Consider the following 25,625-nt stretch of genomic DNA (forward strand, 5'->3'; position numbering starts at 1 on the left):
GCCAAGTCTTCATGTGAGTTACTGTGGCGACCCCTGAAGAAGGGAGCCGCCGAAAGAAGAAGTTTTAAGATGGCAGCAATCCACCTCTTCTGTCGACTATTTCTCCAAAGTGAGATTGTTTTTATTGCGTGAACGCTCTTGAAGTTTTCACACAGTTTTGTTCCATCTTACTTCCATACATTTTTGGAGCATTTCTCATCCTGCAGTTTTTAAGCTATTTCAACAAATCATAAATCAAAACCAGATGGCCTGACTGAAAAATGTTGGATTGTATACCTGGATTATTGAGCATGGATTTTGTTGTCATAAAATCAAAACGTTCAGCTCTTTCAGGACCATCTATGACTTTTGGTATTGGTGCAACTTTAGCTTTTTGAAATATTTAGCCTTTTCTGCTCCGTTCACATTTTGTTCTGGTTCAGCTTCTTTCTGCTTCTTTGTGCAAATTTAAACATTTTTCAGCTAATTTCAGCTGTTTTGTGCTCCTTTTAGATTCATTCTCTTAACTACAATATTGTTGTGCTTCTTCTAACTTCTTTCTGCTAATTTCAGCTTGTTATGCTCTTTTCAGATTATTTCTGCAAGTTTCAGCTTTTACTGGTATTTCAGCCACTATTTAGCTGGGTTTTTTTTTTTTTTTTTGCTAATTTGAGCTTTTTCAGCTAATTACACAATTTTTGCACTTATTTCAACATTTTTCAGTCTAATTCAGCAAAAATGTGCTCTCTCCTCTTCTTGTAATTCAAGCTTTTGTTTTTAGCTACTTTTCAGCTGTTTTTTTATTGTTGCTAATTTAATCTTTTTTCAGATAATTTACACTTTTTGTGCTCATTTCTGCTTTTTTCAGCCTAACTGGGCAAAATGCTCTCTCTACTTCCTTCTGCTAATTTAAGCTTGTTATACCTTTTCATATAACTTTTTAGCATTTTAGCTTCAGCTGTTTTCAGATAAATTCAAGTTTTTGTGGTCATTTCAGCTACTTTCAGCCTAATTATCTTCTTTCTGCTAATTTCAGCTTGTTGTGCTATTTCAGCTACTATTTGGCTGTTGTTTGTTTGTTGCTAAATTTAGCTTTTACAGCTACTTCTATATGTTTAGCTCATTTTGGCTCCTTCCACTTCCTTCTGGTAGATTGTGGTTCTTTCTGCCTTTTCAGCTACTTTTCAGCTATTTTTTTGTTGCTCATTTCAGCTTTTTTAGTCAATTTTCTATTTTTTGTGATAATTTCTGCTTATTTAAACCTAATTCAGCAAATGCTATGCGTTCTTTCTGCTTTTTTTTTCACTACCTTAGGCTTGTTCTTTCAATTCAGCTACATTTCAGCATGTTTTTTAGCTATTTTCAGCTTCTTTTTAGCATGTTCTTCAGCAATAAGCATTCACACTGAAGAAAATGTAATTTCACTATTTCATTTGTCCATAACTTATATAAAAAAACACTTAAATAGGATGAAAAACATTTAACTCTTTTTGTGAGATTGTGCAGTCTTCAGAAATGTTTGTGTTACAAAATGTGTTCTGCTACATTTTAGTGTCTGGTGTGATGTTGTGCAATAATTTTGTAACTTTTATTATTTTGCAAGAGCCAAACTGTCCTGCAGCTTCTAACCTGTCCTCATCCTGCCCCACACTGCCGTACATAAAGGTTTCATGTCTGTGAAGTCATTTTCTAAAGGTTAACCTTTTCCTTTATACATATATATAAAATTATTTTGTGTTTACCTTATTCTGCTCAAGAAAGCTTTTATGCTTTCATCAGGGACTTTTTCCACTTTCCCAGATGATGGGCAGCCTGCTCTGGTTCTCCCGTTGCAACATCGGTTTGACTCTTCTCCGAGTTCACAGAATCCAGAATCGGTGATCTATTATTATTATTTTTTTTTAAGAATAAAACCTCAGCATTAATATCATTAATACAGTCTTCTACTAAGTTTACACGCATATTTTTCTTTGTGATGACCTGTTGCAGTAACCTTCTTTGCAAAACACCACAACTGTGTCTAAAAATGTGCGTTACGTGTTCTGCAGGGAAGGCCGTCTCCGGTGGCACGGCCTCCGGTGCCGGCTGCACTCTGCGCCTGACTCCCTGTGGAAACAGGGCAGCTCGTCTTTGTGGAAAGTTGCCATGACATCTGTGAGCCAAGCCTGCCATCACCAGAGGACCTGACCTCCTGGGGTCGAAAACAAAAAAAAAAAGAACAGAAGAAGCTCTTGTTTTGAAATCCTCTGTGCTCATTTGACAGCAAATCTGCTCAATCAAGACAAACAAAAACCACCAAAGACACATCAGCTGCATCACAGTGAACATTTATGAATATCTGCTCTACAAAGGTTCAAATTAAAGATAACGTCACAAATATCCTGTATATTTACAAGCTATTATCATCTAGTAAGAATGAATCCAAATTGTGGCAGTACATCACCTGAGTGTGAACCAAAACTATCTAAAACCCAGACGTCAGCTGCAGAAATCCAGGTGACTGTGTCTTCGAGTGAGTGTGAAGTGAAGAGCAGAGGGACGGCTCTGTTCCATGTGTCCAGCGTCAAGGGGGACAGAACAGATGTGATTGGAGGAGAGCTCGTTCAGCCTCAGCCCCCTGACATTACAGCGCTGTTCACCAAGAGTCACAACAAGCAAAGGTTTCCATCAGGTACGTTTCATTCATTCAACCTTTATTTAGACAGGTAAATCCCATTGAGCCTCGAGGACTCATTTACAAGAGAGACCTGATTTCAGATGCTGCAGTTGCACAGGAGGGAAAAGATTTCATTACTTGTATAAAGTTGCAACGTCACTCTTTGAGGAGGCAACAACTGAAGTTTATAAATGCTTTGCAGCAAATGAGCATCTAAACAAAGGATGAGCGGTGAAGCCAAAGAGATTTATCACACAAATTTGTATCTTTAATAGAGTTTTGACAGCTAAAGAGCTTGGTGTTTCAGTGTGGGGCTTGTAAGGCAAGCCATTTGAGCATTTATTCACAATCCCTGAGGTCAGGCACCATTTTTCCTCATTAGTTTGTGACTTCTCTCCACAAGCTCAGGGCTCAATTTGAGCTGGATTGGGTGCATTCCAGTAACTGTTTGTTTGAATCCAGTAACTCTCAGGCTGACTAATAATAAAGTTATGAACAAATTTTTACTGCCTTGAATGAATAAAACTTATATTGGATATGTAAACTGAAAATAATTACGTAAACATTCATTTTAAACACAACAGCCACTTACAAGCTGCTCCTTCAAGTAAGCATTTCTGCGTCTACCCTGAAAAAAATCTCCACCCCTAAAAGTTCAAAGTAATTGCAAAATTTTATTAAAAAACTCAAAAACATAATTAAACAGCACAACTAAATTGCAAATCAGTTTTGACAGTTTAAGTGGGTTATTAATTTTAATTATTTAGTAAAAATACAAAAAGAGAAATGTTTGATGTGTATTATTCACACCACGTATCAAGACAATGGTGGTAATTTGTCAAAATCGTCATTCTTTTTCAATTGATCTTTATTTATACAAGTTACTATCATTGAGTCTCATTTTAAGAGGGATCTGTTTTTAACAAAGAACACAGATGAGGTACAGACAACAGTAGACAAGTATATAAAAACATATACAATGAAAAGTAAATGGAAGAAATTATATAAAGAAAAAACTAAACAAAAACAGCTACATTGTAAAGTGATATAAAATACTAAAAACAGGAACATGTCTGCGTTGGTTTTTCCCATGAACTTAGCAGATGTTTAAAGCCACTTAGAGAGGTCAAGGTCGAGAGCTTCAGGTCTTTTTGCAAGATATTCCAGGAAACAGGAGCAGAGTAGGAGAAGGCCCTTTTGCCTAGTTCAGTCCTCACTGAGGGAACACTGCAGGTAATAATGTCCTGAGAGCGCACGCTGTAGCTGCACTCATGCAGTGACATGTAGGAGGAGATGTATGAAGGCAACAGACCAAGAAGTGATTTAAAGATGAAAATTTACCAGTGAGAGAGTCTGTGTGAAGTTAATGATGACCATTAACCAGTGAATACAGGGTGCAGTGATGGGTATGCTATGAATCTTAGTGCACCATGATAGACAGCGTCCAACATCTGCAGGGTGCTTGTAGGGGCGTTCATGTAAATAATGTCTTCGTAGTCAGTGGAAAGAAGGAAAGTCACAGTCTCAAGGTGTTTCCTAGCATTCAGAGTTAAACAAGATCTATTTCTGAAAAAGAAACCCGGTTTAACTTTTAGTTTTCTTACTAGGTTTTCCACGTGAAGCGTAAAAGAGAGACGCGAGTCGACCAAGATACCAAACAATTTGTAAGAATTGACAAACTCAATAGGAACACCATTAGAAGGTAAAACAGGAGGAATGACTGCTGGAACCAACTTCTTGTTTGAAAACAACATCCCTTTGGTTTTGTCAGCATTGACAGAACAAATCTGACTGGATGATGTCAAAAGTAGACTATAAAAGCTGGAAAACCTTAGTAACCGTTTTAGCTCAACAGTATCATCAGCATAGAAATGTAAGGATGCATCAAGGATGCTCTGACCTACATTCCCTATGTAGATTGTAAAGAGGGTGGGTCCTAAGACTGAGCCTTGTGGTACACCATTGTTAACTGTTAAATAACTGGAGTAAGTATTATTATGCCGAACACATTGCCTCCGATCTGAAAGATGATTAGAGAACTAGTCAATGGTGTGATCTGAAAAACCAATTTCTGAGAGCTTATGACATAAAATGTCATGGTCCACAGTGTCAAAGGCTTTAGACAGGTCTACGTAAAGCGCAACACAATATTTTGACAATGTCAAAACAACAGCGATCAAAATGTTGAAAAGACAGTCAATTTACTTTCATAAAAAAGGCTTGCATTGTCCTTATTGGACAACAGAGAATTGAAGCACCTGAAGGCAGTGGCAATGGAGTTGTAGCCGCCATCTTGAAATGAGTGAGCACCAAAAGGTATTCCAGATTACTGAAAGTTTTCATGAAAGTTCTTCCAGTGGTTCAAAAGATATTTTGCTAACACTACAGAAACAAACAAACAAACAGCAATGAGCAAAACCATTATCGCTCACAGCCCCTTAAAAAACTAAAACTGCAAGAGAATATCCAAGAATTATAGTTTAAATGCACCCCGTAATATTTCATTGTTTTAACCTGCAAATATCAAAATATGCTGCTTTTAATATTGTTTTTTTTAAAGAAGAGAAGAAGAATTCCTTACAAAAGACACATAATTTAGCTGAGTCATTGGCTGTTTGTGCTTGGGCCTAAAATCAGTCCAAAACACCAGATATTATTTTATTAACCTTTATTTAACGACGCAAATCCCATTGAGATCACAGATCTCTTTTACAAGGGAGGCCTGAGCCTGCAGGCAGGTTTTGGTCTGTGGGAGGAAACCGGAGTACCCGGAGAAAACCCACGCAAGCACGAGAAGAACATGCAAAACTCAACACAGAAAGACCCCAGGTCCAACCAGGGATTGAACCCAGTACCTTCTTGCTGTGAGGCAACAGTGCTAATCACTGAGCTGTCGTGCTGCCAATGAATAAATTGTTAAGATATATACATGTAGCTAAGCTCACACAAAGAACACCGTTTATGTCAAACTGGGTATCAGTTTTTGGAGGGATTTTTGAATTAAACACTTGAAACAAACTTCTTTAACTTCGTCCCCCAAACTGAACGTTCCCCTTTGAGTAGCCAATGTTCCAATTGTTTTATCAAATTAAGAAAAACAGGTTCCTCCAAAGGGCAAAATTACCTTCAATAAATTTAATTTTTGGAGAGCAGCACGGTGGCGCAGTTGGTAGAGCTGCTGCCTCTCAGTGAAAAGGTTGCTGGGTCAAATCCCAGCCATGGGACCTTTCTTGCATGTTCTCTCCGTGCATGTGTGGGTTTATCCTGATACTCCAGTTTCCTCCCAAAGACCAAAAACATGCATGTTAGGCTAATTGTTAACTCTAAATTGTCCCTAGGTGTGAGGGAGAGAGTGAATGGTTGTTTGTCTCATTTGTCTCTATGTGGCCCTGTGATGGACTTGCGACCCGTCCAGGGTGTACCCCGCCCCTCGCACAGTGATTGCTGGACATGGGCACCGGTGACCCCCATGACCCAAAATGGAATAAGCGGGTAAAGATGATGATGGATGGATGTGTCCCTGTGATGGACTTAAGACCTGTCTAGGGTGTCCCCTGCCTTTCACACAACAGTGATGGCTGTATATGGGCACCATTACCCAAAAAAGGAAGAAGTGGGTAAGGATGATGATGGATGGATGGATGGATTGATTTATTGGAGCATTATTTTTAGTGACATCAGCCTCACCCTTCAATCTGTCAAGTGGGTCTGGAAAACTTGAACTCAAAGGTTGTGGTACTGGAACACTTGTCCTGTTCTGGGTTCAGTTTCCGGGTTCCATTTGTAACTTTAATTAATTTATTCAATTTTCTCCATTATCGATGGTCTTAACACAATCCTTAGATAGTTTTGACAACCTCGTTTGGTGTTCTTTGTCAAATCTGTGTGGTTTCCACCTCCCACCACCAGGTGTCGCTGTTTTGTGCGAACGCTGTTGTCGGAGGCCAAGTCTCGCAGAAAACCGCGTTGTTTCCAAATCCCGTTCCTCTTTCATCTAGCCTCCAAGATGGTAGGTGCCGTCATTTATCCCCGTGTACAAAAATGGAAAGAAATCTGCTCCCATCCTTGTTTGATTATCATTTTTTTTATTTTTGTCGCATTATTTTACAGTACACTCATTTCTCTTGTACAGTTGTGAAGTGTTATTACAGAGAAAATTATTTATAACATGGATGTTTGAGGTCGGTTTACAGTGCTAGCCGGGATCACCCAGGCCTTCCATTTAGCCGTCAAGCTCACAGGATTTTCCTGAAATTACTTTAGCTCCAATTGCATTGACAGACCAGATTTAGTTTTTATTAGCATATTTTTCGACCTTGGAGGAGTCGGTTATTTGGTGTTTAAATTGTGTTATCGAGTGAGCTACCTTTAGCTGCTAAGATTTTAGTCAATATATGATGGATATAAAGTGGAGTAAAAGCTTTGAAGAACGAACACATTTGTTATATATATATATATATATATATATATATATATATATATGCACACACAAGTGCATTGTGTACTTCAGCAGAAACTGCTCCGCATGCTAATTGGCTAACAGCTAGTTAGCTTCATTAGCAGAGCTTCGGTTCTAAATTGAGATTAAATAATAATGATGTCATCGTGACCAAACTTGTGTTCGACAGCCGACCAAGAAGTCTAAGACCAGGAAACTCCGAGGACACGTCAGCCACGGACATGGTCGCGTTGGTGAGTACAAACTGCACGTTTTTTTTTTTTTGTTTGATTCTTTTACTTCATTGAAGCTCTACCTGGTGAGTTAATGGTTGCGGTAAACGTGGAAATGTCACCAACAACAACTTGTCCATCTTTCAGGCAAGCACAGGAAGCATCCTGGAGGTCGTGGTAATGCTGGTGGCATGCATCACCACAGAATCAACTTTGATAAATAGTAAGTAATTATTTAATTGGTGCTTCAGGCAGTGCGCATGTCTTGACCAAGACTGGATAAGCTGTATCTCAGTGGAACTTAATTTAATTAAAATAAATACATTTAGTTTGACAACGTCTAGGTTTGTCCATAATCGTGAGTGTTGATGTGAATAGTTGCATCCTTCTTAAAAATCTTAAGTAAAGACTGATGTGTTCTGTGTGTTTATTCGTTTTTGTATTAAATTAACTGAACATGTGTCTCCCACGAGTGGACTTTGTGGTGGGAGACACTGAGATCTAACTTGTTAAATTATTAAATTTGTTTTCCCACTGGTCTTAATTATTATAAAACACAAGGTAACAAGTTGCATGTTTTTACCAAATATGTGCTCGTCTTTTCCCACATGACAAACTTATCTTTAAGTGATATTCAGCCACCTGTGTTCTAAGTGTCTTGTCTTATTGTGTGTTGCCCTCAGCCATCCTGGCTACTTCGGTAAGGTGGGTATGAGACATTACCACCTGAAGAGGAACATATCCTACTGCCCCACCATAAACCTGGACAAGCTGTGGACGCTGGTGAGTGAGCAGACCAGACTCCACTATGCCAAGAAGCCCGATGGACCTGCCCCTGTCATCAATGCTGTGCGCGCTGTAAGTTTGAACTAATATAAGTGGAACGTGCTTTCTCCTGAGCACTTTTCTAAATGGACTAAGTAATTTTTGTTGGGATGTACTATATTTTTTACCTGAAGATATTAGACCGAGTCATTTTGTTGCAGACTAAAGAAATTAGTCTTTGATTCTTTGTCCACTAAATAAGTTGAGATGAATGTGCATTGTTTTGTTTTTATTTTTCCCCCAAGCTGAAACATGTTGCAGGCAGAACTAATAACAAAGTTGGAAACCACTCCTTTAAAGTAGCCACCTGAGTTTCTGTGGAAGTAGAACCTTTACTTAGGAATGTGCGATATGGCATAAAATTCATATCACGATATGTGTTGTGAAGGGTGGCGATAACGATATATATCGCAATATGTTTTTGGTATAAAATTTAATAGGAATTTTTCTAAAAGCATAGGGTGTCCTTTTGCCATCATATATTTTGAATTAAGAAAATTCCACTACTAGGTCCAGAGAGTTTTTAAATAATAAACAAATCAAGTATTAGGCTTCTTGCTTGTAGTGCAAAATATATAAAATGTAGTTTTAGCCATATGTTTTAAACAAAAGAATATGTTAACAGTTTCCAGTCTTAAGAAATGAACAGCAACAGAGCAGCATTTTACACTGAAACACTTCACCCTCCAAACCTCTAGTGGGCGCCTCATTCTGCTTTAATGGAGAGCTGACACAAAATGAGTCTGTGGCTTTGACCAGAGGGTCTCGCAGTAAAATCACACAACACAGCGTTCTTTTCACAGATCAGAGAGCAGGTTTCTCTAAAGCTGACCAACGCTTACTTTAACTTTCAACAGAAAAAAAAAACTTTCAACGGAATACGGCGTTTTGCTCATGCGTCAGAATACGGCAACTCTACGGCAAGCCGGGCGTAGTTAGCTTGTAGCTTCACTACTTATTAGCTCTCGAAGAAGACTTTAACGCCACTTGCGCACAGTTTTAAAAAAAAAAAAAGATTAAATCTGACAACTCTGATTTTACTTCAGACACAGCATTACTGCGGTTAGCCGGTAGAAGACGCATCTCTATCGTAGGCTAAATTTCTATCGTTTCTACCGTATACCGTTTATATCACGCATTCCTACTTGCTACTACTGCCACTCCAGTAAAAAATGTAGAAATTGATCGTCATAAGTCGCTAGAGATCACAAAATGCTATCGCTGAGCTGCGTGGACTAATGGAAACAAATTAAATTTAAATAATAAAACAAAAAATCTGGTTAAAATATAGTCTTTTGTGTTTTTAGTGGAGTGATTTGTTGGACTGAAATTTTTACATATTGATCAGCCAGCAGCTTTGAACATGCTCATTTTTTTAGTCTGAATGCTGTGAGGTGAATATTTGACTCCACCTGGAGGGGATGCTTGAGGACAGAGCTTCCTGTTGGTGCTTTGGACAGGAAGGCCAATGGCAGCTTCTAATGACGCCAGCGAAAGCTGCTGGATTTGTTTTTTATGTCCTCAGCCTCTGTTCAAATCAGTTCATTACACTGAATGGTTTGTGCTGCTGTTGGGTTTTCAGGATTACATCCAGATCTTTTACAGTTAGTTGGTGATAAATAAAGGCCTCCTGTGAGAGAGATCACATAAAACAATGGTATAGAAAATTTTGTTTGCGTACCCTTCTTTAAATCATCAAACATCTCCATGTGTTTTGTCAGCATCCAGTTTCTAAACGTGATGCTTTATCCACACGTTTGTTTGTTCTTTTAAATAAAATGTTTTTTCTGCATTTGAAAACACTCCAGATCCATATGTGAACAAAGATTTGATTGTTTGTCATTTGGGCTTTTCTCAAGACAAGAAACAATTGTAAATAGTTTGCTCTTCACATGTGCAGCCATAAAAAATTGGTCTGTGATCATTACCTCAAAAGTATTGGGAGTACTTACTGTATTTATTTTTATTTACAAATATCTTGTGTGTTTGGCCACAATCAAATTTATCCATTGCACCAGGTTGACTCCTTAGGCCACTGGCTTTATTTATTGTTCTAGGTAGTTTGCTGCTGGTTCTAGTCGAGCTTTCAGTGTGAGCTCTATAGCTTCAGTTAGTTACCCTCGTTATGGATGTTGGAGGGGTGTTTTGTGTGTGCGCGCGCACGTTAATTTTTGACAAAGTATTAACTTTCTTTTTTTAATCTTTACAGGGCTACTACAAAGTTCTGGGCAAAGGCAAACTGCCCAAGCAGCCCGTGATCGTTAAGGCCAAATTCTTCAGCCGACAAGCGGAGGAGAAGATCAAGGCAGTGGGCGGAGCCTGTGTGCTGATGGCATAATGTTCCTGTCTGCCTGTTTTTTGAAAATAAAGTGTATAAATGGGAACAGTCGTGTATTTTTAGTTATGAACTTGAGTTGCAACAATAAAAAACTTTGACTCACTGTGGCACTGAGTCAATTTAGGTGAATAAACATTTAAAACGAAATAATTTATCTTGTGAAATGTACTGTTGTACGACAAGTATTCGAGTTTCCTGAGCCTAAAGTGTGTTTAATTTCTAAAACTTTTAATGTGGGTGTGAAAAGTGAAGCACCCACACCTGCCTCCATCCTTGCTTGCCCCTCTCGGGGGTTGTAACAGCGAACTAACTCGCATGAAGACTCGGCAATTGCTTCTTTTTTTTTTTTTTTTACGCCGGATGCCCTTCCTGATGTGACCGCAGACCACCGAGCTACAACAGCCCTGTGTGTGGAGCAGAGAGCTTCCACCTGGGGGAGCAGATGGGGGTTAAGGGTCTTGCTCAAGGGCCCAGAGAGGGGCAAACGTGGGTGGAGGTAGGTGAGTGGCTCCACCGTTCCCACCTACATTTTGATTTAAGGAGTTGAATTGACATCGGGCTCATCTTTTAACCACTACTCCCAAATGTGGACAAGCTGATCCTAAAATGATGGAGGCTCGCTAGAGATTACACCACCTGGAATAGAAAGAACAGGAAATTGATCATCTGACCTGTCAAAAGTTGTCTTATTTGGAAATAATCTCTCCAAAGGCCTCATTGATTTAAGTAGTTTATGTTTTTGAAATATTTAAAATAGGTTAATGTTTAAAATTTAACTAGTATCTTGGATACAAAATTGCCAACAGATTAGGAAGAGCTGAAGGTGTTGGTTTTTTTCCATCCTCACGAGGATGTTTATTCTTAAATATTTATTCAGCAAAACATTTGCTTTGGAAACAATTCAATATTGTTTTACAAGGTTCTTGATACTCCACAGAGTAAAAGTATTTAAATACGAGTCGATGGTCATCAAGGATTTAGGGTTTACTTCCGGGAAGAGGCGGGGCTTAAGTAGAACTTCCTGTCGGGCTGAGGCTCAAAGAAAAGTGAAAGACGCCGAGCTGAAGTTGTCAAGAAAAATGTGAAGACCTTGTAATAAAACTAAAAGGTAACATTTACAAGCAGCTCATTTATCCCTCTAATTAGATAATTGGAAACTGGTAAACTGTTTTGTCGCGCCGAACAGAAAAAGTAAGTTGAGAAACCTCGGAAGGAAACTCGCGGCTTCAGCTAAATGTTTAAACTCTGGGAACTCGTGCGGAATTATTCCGTCACATCATGTCACGTGTTGAAGGATACAGGAAAGAGATGCCTAAAACAGTAAATGAGCTTAAGTATGGCAAGCTTAACTGCGCATGCGCTCTTTATTGAGACTTATGGAGAGACCTGTTTTTGTTTTTTTTTTCAATGAAAATCTTTATTAAAAGTGAAACATTACAACGACAGTTATCTAAATACATCCAAACAAATAAAAGCCACGGAGATTAGTCAAATAAACACATTAAATAAGGTGCACAAATCAAATGGTTTTATAATTTTATATTAGAGTAAGAAATAAATAAAGTATAAATAAGAGTTGAATGGATGAAAAGGAAATGTTTACAATGTGCTGTACTGTTCACTCCTTTTGGAAGGCCTGAAAGAGGGAATAGAGTGACTCAACTTTTTATTAGTGCATGTTTTATTTCTCTAAGAGTGTTGTTAAACTTATGATTTATATATTTTTCCTTTTTTTGTTTTTGGCATCATGGACTCCAAAAAGTACAGTTCTAACTTGTAGAGTTAATCTTGCTACAGATATACCAGGTTATTTATTTCCAGAAGGTGGTAGTACTGGTGGATCATAGTTTCAGGTTCAGACTCGCACAGAGAGCAATTCACACATATATCTTTCTTAAATTTTAACATGTACAGCCTTAGGTAGATCTGTTTTTTTATATTTATTATTAACATTAAAAAAAATCTGTTTTTTTGCTGAACAATTTTTTCATTTAAGTTAATCAAACTTATATTTTACAGTTATTAAGGTAGTGATCATTTGCTTGTATTTTCTCACATCAAGTCAGTAGAAATACATATTATGCAAAATACGAATGTAAACTCTCCATTGTGTTCTTTTGGGTGACATCACCTGTGCTTCCTAGCTTTTAGTGTTCATGGCAGGTCCAGGCTGGTTGGAGTCCTCCCTGAGGCGCTCAGGCAGACTGGGCCTGGAGGTGCTGGAGCGAGCCTCAAGAAGAAGTGTGGACTGGACCAGCATTAGTGCATCCCAGACCCCCAGTACTACAGATGAAGAGGCTCATGTAACAGTTAAGGTGCTCGCGTGTGTTTTTATGGTGGCCCTAAGGTGTAAATGAACAACATTTAAAAAAACAGAATTACATTTGAAAAAACACAACATTTGAAAAATCGGAATTGCATTAAGCCAAAGCAGAAGTGGCCAGAATCACATTTGAAAAAAACAGAATCACATTTGAAAAAACTAAATCACATAAAAAACGGAATTACATAGAAAAAAACTGAATCATTCAAAAATTATATAATTTCCATTTTTTCCTATATAATTCATTTTTTTCCAATGTCATTTCATTTTTTCTAATGTGATTCCGGTCACTTCTGCTTTGGCTTAATGTTATTCTGTTTTTTCAAATGTGATTCTGTTTTCTCTAATGTAATTCTGTTTTTTCTAATGTAATTCTGTTTTTTTCAAATGTGAGTCTGTTTTTTTCTAATGTGATTCCGGCCACTTCTGCTTTGGCTTAATGTAATTGTTTGTTTGTTTGTTTGTTTTTTATGCAATTCCGTTTTTTTCTAATGTGATTTCATTTTTTTCAAATATAATTCAATTTTTTCTAATGTGATTCCGTTTTTTTCTAATGTGATTCCGTTTTTTTCTAATGTGATTTTGTTTTCTCTTACACGATTTTGTTTTTTCTAATGCGATCCCTGATTCCGTTTTTTCTAACGCGATTCCTGATTCCGTTTTTTTCTAATGTGATTCCGGCCACTTCTGCTTTGGCTTAATGTAATTCAGTTTTTTCAAATGTGATTTCATTTTTTCTAATGTGATTCTGTTTTTTCTAATGTGATTTTGTTTTTTCAAGTTCCGTTTTTTTCTTATGTGATTCAGTTTTTTCGTATGCGATTGTTTTTTCTAATGTGATTTTGTTTTTTCAAATAATTCAATTTTTTCTAATGTAATTCCGTTTTTTTTTTGTTTTTTTTCAAATGAGATTCTGTTTTTTTCTAATGTGATTCTGGCCACTTCTGCTTTAGCTTAATGTAATTCCGTTTTGTTTTTTTTCCAAATGTTGTTCATTTACACCTAAGGGCCACCGTAGTTTTTAAAACTTCCATGAACCAACTGCTATTATACAAGACACCTCCTCAGTTCAACTGTTCTGTTTCTTACTCAGAGAACTCACTCAGAGCTCGATGACGCCTTTGTATCTATTGCAGCGCTTATGACACAGACGACCTGTCACTGCAAGGTGAGGAAAGATTTGTGGCATTTCACGTGTTAAAGTTCTGTGTGGGCTTTCAGATGGAAATATAAAATGTGCTCCGTTTGGTGTACTGGTGCAGAGGTATTATGAGTCTGGCCACTGCTCTGAGCTCAGTCACAGTGAAAAGACCCACATGTCCAGGTTCCACTCAAGGCCAGGAACTAGGACATCAACCAAAAAACAAGTAAGAAACTCTGTAATACTTAAATAATAATAATAATTTTGACCATTTTTCAACTTTAAGGCAACACTTACCTGTTTCAGCTTTATCTAAAACAAAAAAAGAACATGCAAGAAAGTGTAACGTAGTAACATAAACAATGGTGGTGACAGAATATTTTTCTGTATCATTGTCAGGGTCAGGTCGGCACATCGGAGGAAGATTTTTACATTGAGGTCTCTCCTGGAACGTATGCCATCACCGCCGGTTTGCCAGAGTGGCTGCAGCAGACCCAGCTGGTCAGTGTTAAAGCTGGGGAGAGCATCAGCCTCGCTTTTAACCTTTGACCCCTCCTACGACTGAACCCGTCAGTCCTACGCGTCAATAACAAAACTGACAAATGCTGTTTTGCCCGTTTTATACTGATTTTTTGCACTGAGAATTAACTTTTGTTCCAAGACATTTTAGTTGTTTCATATTGAAAAGTCATAATATTTATGACACCTTTTGTGTTTTTTATGTAGATTACTTTAAAACCAATTGCCCCAAATCATGTAACATGTTTTAGGTATATTGCCAAATCACTGTTTTACAATTTTTAAAGGATTTCTTTTATGTTTTTTGACCAAGATAACATGGTAATCCAGGTATACGATAATGCTGAGGCAACAACTGCCATCCTGCAGGTGGTTTAGGGTTGAAGCTGGTTATTCTAAAAGCATCTGTTTTTTATGCTTCAGCAGCAGGAAGTGATTGAAATGGGGAGCTGCGTTTTGATGAATTGATCTGTGAATTTTGAGCTTGTGCTTGAGAACTTCCTGTAAATAAAAGTCAAAATCTTTAAAGTTCATAGTAATTGTACTCTTCATACATATTGTTTTTAGTGTGATGCTATCATATAAAGCACTGTGTCGTCAAAGCCACGCTTCCTTCCTCCCTAAACTCCTTCGAGGGAACGACGCCAAGCCATTGGTTCCGATATGTGGATGAAACCTGGGTCAAAATCCAAGCCAAGGAAATAGAAGCGTTCACCAGACACATCAACTCGGTCGATAACATCAAGTTCACCAGAGAGGATGCAAACAACAACAAGCTGCCCTTTTTTGGACTGTTTGTTTCAGATGGAGAGAGAGGACAGGCTCAACATTGAAGTTTACAGAAAACCAACCCACACAGACCAGTATCTTCTGTTTGACTCCCACCATCCACTGGAACACAAACTCTCTGTCATCAGAACTTTACAGCATCGGGCCGAACGCATCCCCACGAAGACAGAGGGAAGGAAAAGGAACAGAAACACATTCAAGCTCTCCAAACATGTGGATATCCAAACTGAGCTTTTGTCAAGTCGGCGAGGAAATCTACAAAACACTAATGAACAGAAAAAGGAGAGCAGACGTAAAAACATTGTCATCCCTTATGTTGCTGGAGTATCCGAGAAATCCAGAAGGATTTTCAACAAACAGAACATCTCAGTACATTTCAAACCCAGCAGGACTCTCAGCCAGAGGCTGGTCCACCCTAAGGACAGAACACCCATACACAAACAGAGTGGTGTAGTGTCTGTGGTCCAGTGCAGCGAGGACTGTCCAGACCTCTACATTGGAGAAACTAAACAGCCTCTTCACAGACACATGGCTCAACACAGGAGAGCCACCTCCTCAGGACAAGATTCAGCTGTCCCACCTCACAGAGAAGGGACACTCTTTTGAGGACCAAAATGTGCACATTTTGGACCGAGAACACAGATGGTTTGAGAGGGGGGTGAAGGAAGCAATTTATGTAAAAACAGAAAAGCCGTCTCTTAACAGAGGAGGAGGCCTCAGATTTCCACTTTCAAAAACCTATAATGCAACTTTAAGACTGATTCCCAGCCAGTTTTCACACCTGATGGGAACAGAGGGGCCTCGTCTGTGAATTAGAGGAACAAAGACCTTAAGAAACCCTAACTGTTAAGGTGTGGTTTGTCAATTTACATATGTATGTATGTCTTATCTCACTCAGCCTGAACCCCTCACTCACTGCTCTTTGAATTAAGAAAGCTCCTCGGATGCGGAGCGAAACGTCTTCTGTTACAAATAAAGTCCAGTTGTTTTTGTATTGAACGTTTTTTGAATTCATTAATTTAACATTAGCAGTGATAAACATCCATTAACCTTTACCAAAAGTCCCCTCACATATGCACCTAGAGATTTGTCACACCATGAACTGTAGAAAAAAGTTATTCTGCACCACTGATGTCAGTTTTTTTTGGGGTTTTTTGCATACATAATAAAAAACAAGTTTTAAAATAGCCTCCTTACAATTATTTACTACAGTACACTTATTTTAGATCCCAGTTTCGTCTAATTGTTTTCATAGTACATTCAAAACTCCCACTGTCTTCACACAACCCGGACCATATATCCTCACATCTGGTTACCACGGCAACAAGACAATCACCAGGTACCAGATGGTGCTCCTGAGTTCTGCTGTCAGTGACCGTGTCGAGCGAGCAAACCAGTTGATGTGAGGGAGAGGCGGTGGCTGGAGTGGCACTTCCTGGATGGCCAAACTCGTCTTCTGCCCTGAGTTTGGAGGAAGATGTAAATAATGAATGAAAATAGTTTTACAGAACTGTTAAATTAGAATTCAAAACCAGTGAAGTTGTTTGTTGTGTCAAAATTTCATTCGGGCAAAAGAACAAGTCACATAAACGAATAAGACCCCCAAAATTAATGACCATCATGTTCATGCGGGTATGTAAACTTATGACCCCAACTGTAGTTATAAATTTAACAAAAATACTTTGTATAAGGAATAGTTTTATGGGTAGAAAATGCTAAAGCCCACCAATTATTTATTATTGCCTCTATGTTTGTTGGTTATAGAATGATGAACTTTTTAAGTTAACTCAAAATGGCTGCCACAGCTAATCAGCCTTAGCTGAACATAAAATGCCTAGAACTATTTAGTTTTCAAGCACAGGAATAACATGCAAATGCATAAATATTATTCACATCATTTTGACCTTTGTGTGTCCATAAGAAATGTTGTCAGTGGATCATACCAAGAAAAAAAGAATCAAATTATTAGGTGAGACTATAAATATAGACCTATATATCTAACAAAGTTAAGGCAGACCCTCTGGATGGATTAAAAAATATATATATATATTTTTGAAACATTTCGTCTTTAATCCAAGACTTCTTCAGTGTGAGGAATTGCAATAAACTCAGTCTTATAAATAGCAACTTCTCATAGTGGATCAACCAGTTCATTGTTGACATCCAGAACTAGCTGTTCACATGATAAATGAGGACCATCAACCAATTGTTAGCACCCTGATGGCTGTTTACTATTCACAGGGGGCTGAGTGATACTAGCAATAACAGCATTGTAAGAGAGGGACAGTTGAACATGGAGGCCTCTACCCTTGTTTAATGATGGGTGGTTTCTCTTCACAAAGGCAGCTTCCTTCATTCATCTTTCAAACCATCGTTCCTCTCTGTCCAGGATGTGAACATCTTCATCCCTGAAAGAGTGACCGCTGGCCTGGAGATGAGTGTAGACCGCAGAGTCCTGGCCTGATGATGTTGATCTTCTGTGCTGGGCCATCCTTTTGGCCAGTGGCTGTTTTGTTTCCCCGATGTAAGACTGATCACCCTCCTGACACTGAACAGCATACACAACATTGCTCTGTTTGTGCCGGGGGACTGGATCTTTAGGATGAACCAGTCTTTGCCGTAATGTATTTTAAGGTTTAAAAGCCACTGGGACGTTATGTTTAGAAAATAAACGTCTCAATTTCTCTGATACTCCCTCAACATACGGAATGACCACTGGTCTGGGTTCCTCCTTTTCACCTGATGGCTGACTGGAGTCTTCATTGGCCAAAGTGGCAGTAATATTGAATCAAAGGCTCAGCATTCTGTGAAGAAATGCCTCGCTCACCACCGTTCATGGCAGTTTTTGATCATCTTATGGCAGAGTTGAGGCTGTTTTTACATTTTAGCAAATTTCAGCTACTCACACCAAATTTTAGCTCAGTATCTGAAAAGATGCCAGCCACTTCCCTCTGGGATTAATAAAGTATTTCTGAATTTAATTTGCTAAGTCAATAAGCTGGAAGCCATCTTGACTTGGGCTGACTCCAAAACTTCAATCAGTTGTACGTATATTTAAATCTAGTATTTTCTGAGTTTCAGAGACACAGGCAGAGAAATGTTCTCACCTTTAGCTTTTGGCAGTAGGCACCAATTAAATTAATATTGATGAAGAGAAACTTAAAAGCACCACACAGCAGAGAAAAAAAAATACAGGCTCATATATGAGCCAGTATAAATAGTAAAATATATTTAATTAAAAAAAAAAGTCTAAATTGACATAACTGAGCTTAAGAAGTAAAAACCCTTGCAAATCATTTATTGAGTGGTCTGCATTTCATCTCAGCACACTAACGAGCTGGTTATTACTAGTCTTGCATCACTACATGCACTAATAAACATGTTTGCAGTCGTGAGACAGTCGGTATATGTTTGTATATCTGTTGAAAATACTAAATTCTAAACTTTGTGTCACTGCATTGCCCACATTCCCCCTTTCCTCCCACACAACCATGTTTTAACATGGATGCCCAAATATCCATCCTACCAACACACCGTTGTTTATGTTGCTAAAGAAGCAACGTGGCTGCATGTTGTGATATTCAGTGCCTCGGACCGAAAAGGTTTAATTGACTATGGTCTTATTCCAACGCTTAAATATTAAATTTACACGACGACGAAGCGTAGTTACAACAGAAAGCACGACACAATACGAAAACCGGCGCAGAATGGCGTCTCTCCGTGGCCCAGAAATCTGAATAACGGCCAAAGAACCGGAAAGAAGAGCGCAATGCTAGACCAATAGGAATGACTATTGGGAGGGATTGCCCAATCACATGTTTAGCTCGCGCAGTAGGCGGGACAAGCTGGGGGCGAATTGTATTGTCATACATGTTCCCGGGTTAGAGACTTTGCTGATCGTTTCCTGCACTGTTGCATGGTGGTCGAACAGGAGGAATTGTTGGAAATTTTTTGGAGGTTAGTATATAAATTGGTTTTTACCCAGTGTGCATTATTCCCACAGCCATCTCCGTTGCTAATGGGAGTGACAGGATGCAGCAGGGATACAGCTGGAAAAGGGAAATTGCAATTAAGCGGGAATAAAATAAAACTGACATTCCCCGAGCGAAATTGCTTACGATATCATTAATTAGCTCATCTTGTTTCCTTACTAGGTTGCTAGTTAGTCGAAGTTGGCTAGAAGCTCAACGTGATGCGTTAGCTTAGCTGCACTTGTCATGCAGAGTTTCTTCAGATGCCACAAGGCAGCTTAAGAGAACCGGACCCGTGTCAAGCTCATTGTTTGAGAAATATTTGCCCCGAGTCGCTTTAAAAGTCGTGACATCTCCGCTGCGCGTAGTTAGCAGCGGTGTTAGCATCGTGGCTAGTTAGCCTGTCCGGTGAATAGCTAATCGTCCCTGCAAATGTAGCGGTGGAAGGGTCAACTACTGTCTTCACTGTGTCACCAGAGTAGTTAAACTTTTAGCACATTTTAGGTGATGTGTTGTAACAAACGAGCAAATGCTGCAAGTCATCGTTGTAGCGCATCGTAGCTAACTAGCCAAACATGCTAATGCTAATCAACAAGCGCCCAAACAGCCAAGAGGTTGCAGGAGATGTAGATGATGGCAGCTCCTTCAGAACATGACAGATTACTTTAAAAAGTGAACTTACAAACGTTTTATGGAGTCACATTTAAAGTGCAATGAGAGTTACTAATTTTGGTCTTTTCTTATTTATAATGAGGTGAATCTAACATCACTGGGCTTATATATATATATATATATATATATATATATATATATATATATATATATATATATATATATATATATATATATATACTTTTCATTCAACCTTTATTTATACAGGTTAGTCTCATGGAGCCACGAGAACTCATAAAGTTCAGACAATAACAATAAACTGCAGTTTCAAATAAAAGTAATGTTATAAAACAAGGTAAAATACTAAAAACAAGAACATATTTGCTTAGATTTTTATATTGACATTATCAAATGTTTAAAATCCCCTAAAGAAAATGTAAGTGGTCAGCTTCAGTTCCTGTTGTAAGGTGTTCTAGATTACAGGAGCAGAGTAGGAAAAGGCTAAATGTGTGTGACTAAAATATATTTTTGGCTCAGACCCTGAAAATACCTTTCTGTCATTTCTCTTAATTAAATGACTAGCAATTTTAATACAATAGCAATAATGGATAGATAAATTATTAATCCCAGGGGGGAAATGCGAGGCATTTTGGTAGCATGTTCTAATTATACAGAAAAAACAAACGTTTTTGATTATTTCGTATGTGAGTTTTTAAATGGGATTTAAGTATCTAATATTTTTTTCTCAATCCAAGCCAATTGCATTTTTGCTGTGGAAGAATATTTTTAAACGTTTCTAAAGTATCTGTGGACATCAGTTATTTATTTTCTGACACCGGTACGAATATTTGTACTTAAAAGGAGTCTAAGCACATCAATGATCTACATTACAAGAAGTGCAGACTCAGCTCAATCTTGAAAACTTAAGTTTTATTATTTTTCTTTCGGGCTGAACCACTCTTAAAATAAGAGATTTAAAAAAAATCTTGGTTAGTGAGTTGGAATAATATCTTGATGCATGCTCTATAATCCTACTAGTGTATTATTTTGTAAAATTTTGGGGAGTGGTGGCGCAGAGGTTAGAGAGGTGGGCTTGTGATCCGAAGATCGCCGGTTCACGCCCCGGCCCCGACAACATCAAAATTGTGGGTGGGGTAGGTGAAACACCCACACTTGCCCCCACCCTCATTCGCCCCACTCTGGGCCCATGAGCAAGGCCCTTAACCCCACCATGTGCTCCCTAAAACAGGTCTCTCTTGCAAATGAGTTCTCGTGGCTCAATGAGACTAACCTGGATAAATAAAGGCTAAATGAAAAAAAAAAAAATGAAGTTGCTGGGGTTTTATGATTTGGTGGAATATAATATTCTTTTGTTAATGTATAAAGCACGTCATTATACACTGCCCTCAAATATTCAAGTGCTTTTTGTAAAAAGAAAAAGTTGTTATAATCTAAAGGGCACTGATATTTTTGTTAAACCTAAATATAGAACTAGTTTAAAGGGTCGGTCAACGTTGATACATGGAATAGGACTATGGAATAGTTTGGAAACTGATGTTAAAAAAGCTCAGTCAATGTCTGTATTCAAGAAAAAAATTAAGAGTATAATGTTGCAAAGATATATGTAATTTGGTTAATATAAAATGTTTTTAAAATCATTATATTACTATAAGTTGATTATTTGTTTCATGGTTGACTAATGCATGAATTGCATTGATTGTTTAGTTGTTGAAAAATTGTTTTCATGAATGACTATTGCTTTAATTGATTGTTTGTATTGATTTTTTGTCTAAGAAGGGGCAGTTATTATAAGATTTTTTCTTCTTCTGCTTCCTTTCATTTTAAATTTTCTTTTCGGTCTTTTTTTATCCATATGGATTGTAAATTGTTTTTTCCTGTGTTTTAATTTGAAATGAATAAAATAAATGAAATGAAAATGAAATGATCCAGGTAGAAAAATCCAAAAAAGTTCAATCTGGTCCTCTGGACATTCAAAAAAAAACAAAAGCAAAACAAAGCAAAAAAAATTCTAGAAACGTTTTGTCTCTCATCCAAGAGACTTCCTCAGTCTGAGGTGCTGTTTTCAGCTCAGTCTCTTAAATAGCACCTTCTTATAGTGGATCAACCAGTTTTGCTGCTGACAACCAAAACCAGCTGATCACATGCTCAAGAAGGACCATCAGCCTAACAATGGGTCATTAGCACCTGATGGCTGTGTACTGTTCACAGGAGGCTGAGTGATACTAGCAATCACAGCATTGTAAGAGGGGGACAGTTGAACCCGGAGGCTCCACCCCTGTTTAATGATGGACGATATCTTTTCACAAAGATGGCCTCCTTTACTCCTCTCTCAAACCATCGTTCCTCTCTGTCCAGGATGTGAACATCTTCATCCCTGAAAGAGTGACCGCTGGCCTGGAGATGAGTGTAGACCGCAGAGTCCTGGCCTGATGATGTTGATCTTCTGTGCTGGGCCATCCTTTTGGCCAGTGGCTGTTTAGTTTCCCCGATGTAAGACTGAGTTGGAATAATGATAATAAATAGGAAAAGTCTGTGCTTTCGTATAGTTGTTCACTTCCGATTTGACGCAGCCATTCTATAATTTCAAACGTTTGCTCCAACAAAAGCTGTTCAATTTTTCTCAAAATGTAAAAGACGTTTTCAATAACCCAACAGACTGTTAATGTTTTCAACTACATATATTCATCAAATCAAATTGATTTGTCAGCACCTGCGTGTTTCAGCCAACAAAATGTTGAAATGTGTCATAATTTTCTAAGGTAAAAAATTAAATCTTTGTAAATAAAAATATATTATTAGGTATTTATTACAATTAAATTTATTACTGAACTTTTGCTAAATGGCAATCTTTAAAGGCTGTAGAAATTATGCCAATTATTTCAGACCAGTGACAACGTTTTACCTTGTTCCAAGAAATTTAAAGATGCAAATTGTTCCAAAAATTAGAATTTTAAAACGGTAACATTTTCTCATGATAAATGATGTTGCAATTTTTTTTTTTTTTAAAGTTCCCTTAATTCAAATAATTTGTTTAAACATAAATCTCTTTAAGAATTTGGTTAGCATGAGTCATGTTAAGTGCTATTTAAAAACTCTGACTTTAAAACAAAAGTAATGTTATAAAACAATAAATCTGCATCATTTTTTTAAGTTGTGCTTTGTAACACAAAGTTACACGACAAGTTATGTTTTGTGGCAATTTTCTTCATAGTTTTCCTCCATATTTATGAGTTTTGTGTGTTTTAATTGCGTGTCAGTGCTGGATATTCTTCCATTTGTGCTGCAACACATACCCGTACTCATAAATGCTCAATTGCCAAGTAATAAATTATACTTGGTGGTTGTGTTTCTGCATTAAAACATGTAAATATTTCACCAGTAGGATGAGAAGGTTTTAATAGAGGTGAAAAGTGAACATGTTTTTGCTAACCTGTGGACTTGGAAGGTTGACTCTGCTGCTTTTGTCCTTCCAGCAGCTAAAGCATGCTCTTGGCCCAGATAAACCGGGACTCCCAGGGAATGTCAGAGTTTCATGATGCAGATGGGCAGCCGGTTACTCTCTGCCTGACAGAGGCTGTGACGGTGGCAGGTGAGTTCCTGGACTTGAACTTACCGGTAACTCTGACACTGGCTATTAATTGATGTTATACGATTTGTTTCAGTCGTCGGAACAAAAAACGGCTTTGTGTTTTTCAGGTGTCAAATAGCATACACTTCTAGTGGTTTCAGAGGCCATAAAATAAAATTAATGAAACGTCTAAATGCACGTTTGACTAATGGCAGTTCTGTTGGATCTTTGTTCTTCGCATCTTCTTTGCTAAAATGTTGAACGACGATGATCATGAAAGGTCGTCTTTGTCAAATGGTTTCCTAGATGGCGATCAGATGGAGAGCATGGACACCGTGAGCTTGCAGGCCGTTACTCTTGCAGATGGTTCCACAGCGTACATCCAGCACGACTCCAAAGCTTCGTTTTCAGATGGACAAATCATGGACGGTCAGGTGATCCAACTGGAGGACGGCTCGGCTGCCTACGTTCAGCACGTGTCCATGCCTAAAACGGGTACGATCAAAATCCAGCAACACATCAGTAACGAGAGACACCATTTTATAACTGGAAACTCTGTTTGATGTTGAGCACTTGTTATTGCCTGCCACTGTGCGTGTGTTTGTTGTGTTAGCAAAATATCTCATGAACCAGTAGACGGATATTGGTGAAACTCACAAAGTAATCACTAGATGCACGGCTACAGCTGATTAGCATTTGGGAGTCCAGCTGGTTCAAGACGGTTGCCACAGTTACCTCAGAAAGCACAGGCGTAACGATAAGTTTTACTGATAGTGACCTAAAATTTGGTGTTTAGCTGAGAACCATTCCCAACTTGTACACCAGTCACTAAAAGATTGCGCAAGATCTGTTTTCCATTCATTTCCTTCAGAAAGTAATCAATGGCTGCGCATGTATAACTGATTAACCATTGGAGTCAACCCAATTCAAGATGGCTGCTCTAGCTAACTGACCTTAGCAAAACGCACATGGCTCTACCTCAGTCAGTTTCACAGACGCTGAGCTAAAATTGGGTGTGGCTGTAGCCGACTTTCATCCTTGTAGACCGTCGTTTCCACGGTTTGACCTAATCTGCTACAGCTTTGTTTTTTCTCATCGTAACATCTTAGTTTAACATTTGACAGAAAAGGTGGCATGGTTGTATCGTTTCTCATGCTGTTTGTGTTTTGAAGTGACCTTTTGACCTTTACGTTGCAGGAGGAGACAGTTTACAGCTTGAAGACGGACAGGCCGTCCAGTTAGAAGATGGAACAACTGCTTATATTCACACACCCAAAGGTAAATAAAAAAACAAATTTTAAGGTGATGTAAGTTTTCTCAACTTTTAGAGGAAAGCATATTCTCTGTGCATTTTTGAGCTGTGGTGAGTTTAAACACTTGACGGTTTAAGTGCTGGTATTTATAACCTTTAAAAATGTATTTGTTCGTCACAGGAATTAAAAATACCAAAACATAATAAATACATGCAGTCATACATATAAGAGTGAATTCTAGTGAAAAATCTAAACATTATTTTAGCTTGAAGCTGAGCTGGTCTCTGATGTTATAACAAGAAATTATTATCTAAGTTATGATCAATTATCTTACTTGTTGGAGAGTTCTTTGAAGTACCTCAGCTTAGAGAGATGGACTTTATTCGCACGAGCCTTGATGACATTTTTGAGATTTAAATTGTTTTAAGAAGGCAGCAGTCCTGTTGTTCTGAGCATTCAGCTCATCAAGCCTGCCAAACGTGAACTTTCTCCAAACTGAGGTCGTTCATAGATTAATCTACAACAGGTAAGATTATGTTTGTTCATAATTACTCTATAGAACCCACTACAAAATGGCCAGAAACTCTCTTTAAAGCGGGAATGTTTTGTGTGGAATACACAACTACTCTGACCTAAAGGCTCTCTTTTTTTTATTTCCTGACCTTCTTTTCTTATTTATTCATTTCGTTTATGTTCTGTTTGTTGTTTCCGTTCAGAAACTTATGACCAGAGTGGCTTGCAGGAGATCCAACTGGAGGACGGAAGCACCGCCTACATCCAGCACACGGTACACATGCCGCAGCCCAACACCATCCTGGCCATCCAGGCTGATGGCACCATCGCAGATCTGCAGGCTGAGGCCACAGCGATTGACCCAGAAACCATCAGTGTTCTTGAACAATACAGCACCAAGGTAACGACCCGTTCTGCTTTACAGCTGAGCCGTTTGGCCAACTTGT

At 38.3% G+C, this 25,625-nt stretch overlaps 3 protein-coding genes across 4 annotated transcripts in view; all 3 read left to right on the forward strand.

The window, feature by feature from the left end:
• Positions 1–2,394: 2,394 nt before the first annotated feature.
• Positions 2,395–10,572, forward strand: rpl27a (ribosomal protein L27a). The gene is made up of 6 exons (XM_037683095.1): positions 2,395–2,639; positions 6,545–6,644; positions 7,264–7,327; positions 7,454–7,529; positions 7,990–8,164; positions 10,341–10,572. Exons 1-6 carry the CDS (start codon positions 2,395–2,397, stop codon positions 10,467–10,469), a joined length of 789 nt encoding a protein of 262 aa, XP_037539023.1. The 3' UTR covers positions 10,470–10,572.
• Positions 10,573–11,526: 954 nt separating this feature from the next.
• Positions 11,527–14,678, forward strand: akip1 (A kinase (PRKA) interacting protein 1). Its single transcript, XM_037682570.1, has 5 exons — positions 11,527–11,577; positions 12,614–12,784; positions 13,886–13,960; positions 14,055–14,159; positions 14,333–14,678. Exons 2-5 carry the CDS (start codon positions 12,626–12,628, stop codon positions 14,480–14,482), a joined length of 489 nt encoding a protein of 162 aa, XP_037538498.1. The 5' UTR covers positions 11,527–11,577; positions 12,614–12,625; the 3' UTR covers positions 14,483–14,678.
• A 4,446-nt stretch (positions 14,679–19,124) lies between these two features.
• Positions 19,125–25,625, forward strand: part of znf143b (zinc finger protein 143b) — a 24,651-nt gene continuing 18,150 nt past the window's right edge. Inside the window, exons 1-5 of one of the 2 annotated variants that reach the window (XM_037682571.1) lie at positions 19,125–19,198; positions 23,319–23,434; positions 23,720–23,908; positions 24,611–24,691; positions 25,383–25,579. In XM_037682571.1, the coding sequence (XP_037538499.1) occupies positions 23,329–23,434; positions 23,720–23,908; positions 24,611–24,691; positions 25,383–25,579 (573 nt within the window). In that variant the 5' untranslated portion in view covers positions 19,125–19,198; positions 23,319–23,328. Of the gene's footprint in view, positions 19,199–22,308; positions 22,336–23,318; positions 23,435–23,719; positions 23,909–24,610; positions 24,692–25,382; positions 25,580–25,625 lie in introns of those variants that run through there. The other variant, XM_037682573.1, reaches the window with a different exon arrangement.

Source organism: Nematolebias whitei, chromosome 10 (genome assembly GCF_014905685.2).
Source record: "Nematolebias whitei isolate Nwh7 chromosome 10, NemWhi1, whole genome shotgun sequence".
In the NCBI taxonomy this organism is placed as follows: domain Eukaryota; kingdom Metazoa; phylum Chordata; class Actinopteri; order Cyprinodontiformes; family Rivulidae; genus Nematolebias; species Nematolebias whitei.